We start from the raw sequence: 3,272 nt of genomic DNA, 5'->3' as shown, positions 1-3,272 counted from the left end.
ATAATATATTTACCTGCACATACGGACATCCTCATAAAATGGCCAAATCTAAAAATAAACACATCAACTTCCAAAAATATGAAACTTTTGATATTAAGGAGTCTTTTGGGTTTGAGAACAAAATTGTGGCCCAATAATAAAATAATCCTCAAAAATACAACTTGGCTAATAATTCTGCACTCTGTGTATACAGGGACTAGGGCTGACATTCGGACACATCTCTAAAAGTACAGCTGGAAGGTTCTACTCTCTGTAGATCTATGTTTCATACTAGACACTAGAATTTATTGCCATGAAAACTAACGTTTTGACAAGCTGTGTTCCCTGGGTCTAAATGCAGAGAAAATACGAAGATTTTAGAGGCAGATCCAGTCTTGTTAAATCTTTAAATTATTTATTTTTTTGTGTGATCCTGATTTGCTTATTGCGACGTAACTGAGAGGAAAAAGTCTCAGATCTGAAACAAACATGGAAGCATAGGGTTAATAAATGATGGCACGTGTCCTACCTGTCAGCCTGTGTGGACAGGGTGCAGACAGCCTTGGCAGCGCCGATCCCGGTCAACAGGCTGCCGCTCCTCAGGTCCAGGCCCCGCCCTCCTCTGCTGCTCTCTTTCAGCAGCTCCTGGATGGACAGCGGCTGGATGACCGGCTGGCTCAGACTCAGCTCTGTAGCCTCCGGGCTGGGCTCACAGCTCAGCTCCAGACCCAGGTCCACGCCGGACGGCTGCTGGTTCTGCTGGGTGATGGTGGTAAGGGTGGATGGCTGTAAGGAGCCGTCGCTGAAGTGGGTGTGCTCTAGAGAGCTGATGTACTCCGTCACCCTGAGACAGAATTAAAGGTAGGGGATTTTAAAGGCCATTTGACTATTTTATTCCCACAGATGAGGCAGAAGTGGCTCTTTATACCTGAAAACATGCGGCCAGCAGTCATGGTTGTGGCTGCCCATCTCTAACCCCACGTTCAGGATGGCGTCCATACACAACACATGAGCCGTGTGGAGCCGGACTCCCTGAGGACGGCCCATCTGCTCCAGACGCTGCTCAACACGCTGCTTCACTACCAAAAGACAAGATCAGCAGAGTTTGAGCAATGGGGCAAAGCAGGGGGCTGCAGAGAGCAAAGAAGCAGACCTCTCATAAGTTCCTGGCACCAACTTTTAACCACATCACTATTTTAGCTGATGACAAAACCAAAAAACACCAGGATGGAGGCTCTGTGGCCTGTAAAGAGGGACAGTCATTCATTGGGGACCTTTGTTTGATATCAGCTACAGATTTGGTCTTTAAGGCTCTTGGCCCGCTGAGATGATGTTAATAAGATGATTGTTGTCAGTATTATTTTTATAATGTGACTATCATTATGCATCCCTGCACCATTATATTACGAATAAAACACAAATACCTTGTGTTATAGCATCTCCCATCTCTGCGTCCTCCTTCTCCTCTTGCACACAGGAAGCTGCAGCCATTTGGGCTAGAGCCGATGCACAGTTAGCCGCCACACCTAAAGGATAGCAGGAAACAGCAAACAGACATGATCAGATCAAGTCCTGATCAATTTAAGAAGATGCAAAGAACAACAACACATTTTCTAAACTTCAAATTCTTTCTATGACTGCAGGAACCATGAGGGGAAAAAGGAATGACAGATTAAACCAGCTGAGGTTTGGTGCTATGGTTCATTCACATTCATTAGTCCATGTTAATAATCAGTGCAGAGTTTAGGCCAGGACTAAACTCTGCACTGATTATAGTTTACTTTTCATCAAAAATACTCAATGAAATATATTGTTTTTTAAGAACCCATCCTTGTTTCTAAAGGTTTAACCTCTTAAAATTTGAAAGCAGATTATTCTGGACGGGGGGGTAAATTAGATTTAAATGGCAGAAAAAAAAAAAACCTATTGATGTCTACATGCAAATCTTCTTATTTATCCTGTAACACAATAAATACAATAAAATGTAACTACAGAATCTTGGTTCCCATAGACCTGCCACCTCCAGAAGTTCTCTGACATCTCTGCCATAGTTGGCCTCATCACAGGTGGAGACGACGCAGAGTTCAGACAGTGGACCCAGAACTTTGTGTTGACTGGTGCCAGCAGAACCACCTTCTGATTAATGCAGGGAACAGCTGGGAGCTTGGTTTGGACTTTAGCCAAAGCAGATCCACCCCACTGACACAGACGAACATCCAGGGGACGGACAGTGAGATAGTCGACTCTTATAAGTAGCTTGAAATTCACCTGAACAACAAACTGGACTGGACTCCCAACACTCAGGCTCTCTACAAGAAAGGTCAGAGCAAGGTCAGACACTTCCTGCTGAGGAGACTGAGGTCTTTTCGAATGTAGGGGGGGCTCCTAAAGACCTTCTATGACTCTGTTGTGGCATCAGGCATCTTCTATGGAGCTGTCTGTTGGAGCAGCGGCTTATCTGTAGCTGAGAGGAAGCGGATAGATCAGCTGATCAGGAAGGCCAGCTGTGATTGGCTGCCCTCTGGACTCAGTGAAGGAGGGGGAAAACACAACGATCCTCACTAAATGAACATCTGTTGGATAATGTCTCCCACCACATGCATGAAGCTGGTGCTGAACTGGAGAGCTCCTTCAGTGACAGACTGCTGCACCTTAAATGCACCAGGGAGCGTTATCACAGATCCTTCCTCCCAACGACCTCAACCAGTTCTTCCATTCATGCCCATTTTGCACAGTTTCTACCTTAGTCAGTTAAATAACCTGCTGCTGTCATTTTGTACATCTCTGATGTTGCTGCTCAGTGGCGGTTCTAGACCAAATGTATCAGGGGGCCAGGAGGGGGCCAGAAGGGGGCCAGGAGGGGGCCCTGCGTGTTTTCATGGGGGCACAGAAAAGCATGAAATAAAAAACAAGGCAAGGAGTTTAAATACATTAAGAGAGCTGCATGAAGTGAAATTTCTTTTCAAATAGGTTTAATTAAAATTATATTTCTTATTAGGTCAATATCTTTTCATAATTTATTAATTTTACATATTTTTGACTTAATTTAAGTTAAAATGACCGTTGTCTATAAAATCAGAATAAGAAATCTGTCAAACTCACCCATCAAAGTTAGGGGGCGGGGTTAACACGAATCAAGTCTCTGTAATCGATTTGCTTCGCCTTAATGTGCAGGCTGACCAATCAGGTGTTAGAGAACCGCCCCCTAACTTTGATGGGCCAGTTTGACAGTTTTTTTCAATGGTTTCGCTGCACTTCGACACAGGACCATGAAATAATTAAATGCACATTGA

The 3,272-nt window shown here is 44.3% G+C and overlaps 1 protein-coding gene across 1 annotated transcript in view; it reads right to left on the bottom strand.

Annotated features, from left to right (window-relative positions):
* The window catches only part of arfgef3 (ARFGEF family member 3), a 68,334-nt gene that overhangs the window by 37,013 nt on the left and 28,049 nt on the right, over positions 1-3,272 (bottom strand). The window contains exons 20-22 of the mRNA XM_015371811.1: positions 1,404-1,505; positions 908-1,058; positions 509-823 (exon numbers count right to left, since the gene is read on the bottom strand). Of these exons, the coding sequence (XP_015227297.1) occupies positions 509-823; positions 908-1,058; positions 1,404-1,505 (568 nt within the window). The remainder of the gene's footprint in view (positions 1-508; positions 824-907; positions 1,059-1,403; positions 1,506-3,272) is intronic.

Source organism: Cyprinodon variegatus, unplaced genomic scaffold, assembly GCF_000732505.1.
Source record: "Cyprinodon variegatus isolate N-32 unplaced genomic scaffold, C_variegatus-1.0 Scaffold65, whole genome shotgun sequence".
NCBI lineage: Eukaryota > Metazoa > Chordata > Actinopteri > Cyprinodontiformes > Cyprinodontidae > Cyprinodon > Cyprinodon variegatus.
This window is presented reverse-complemented; position numbering and strand designations above follow the sequence as displayed.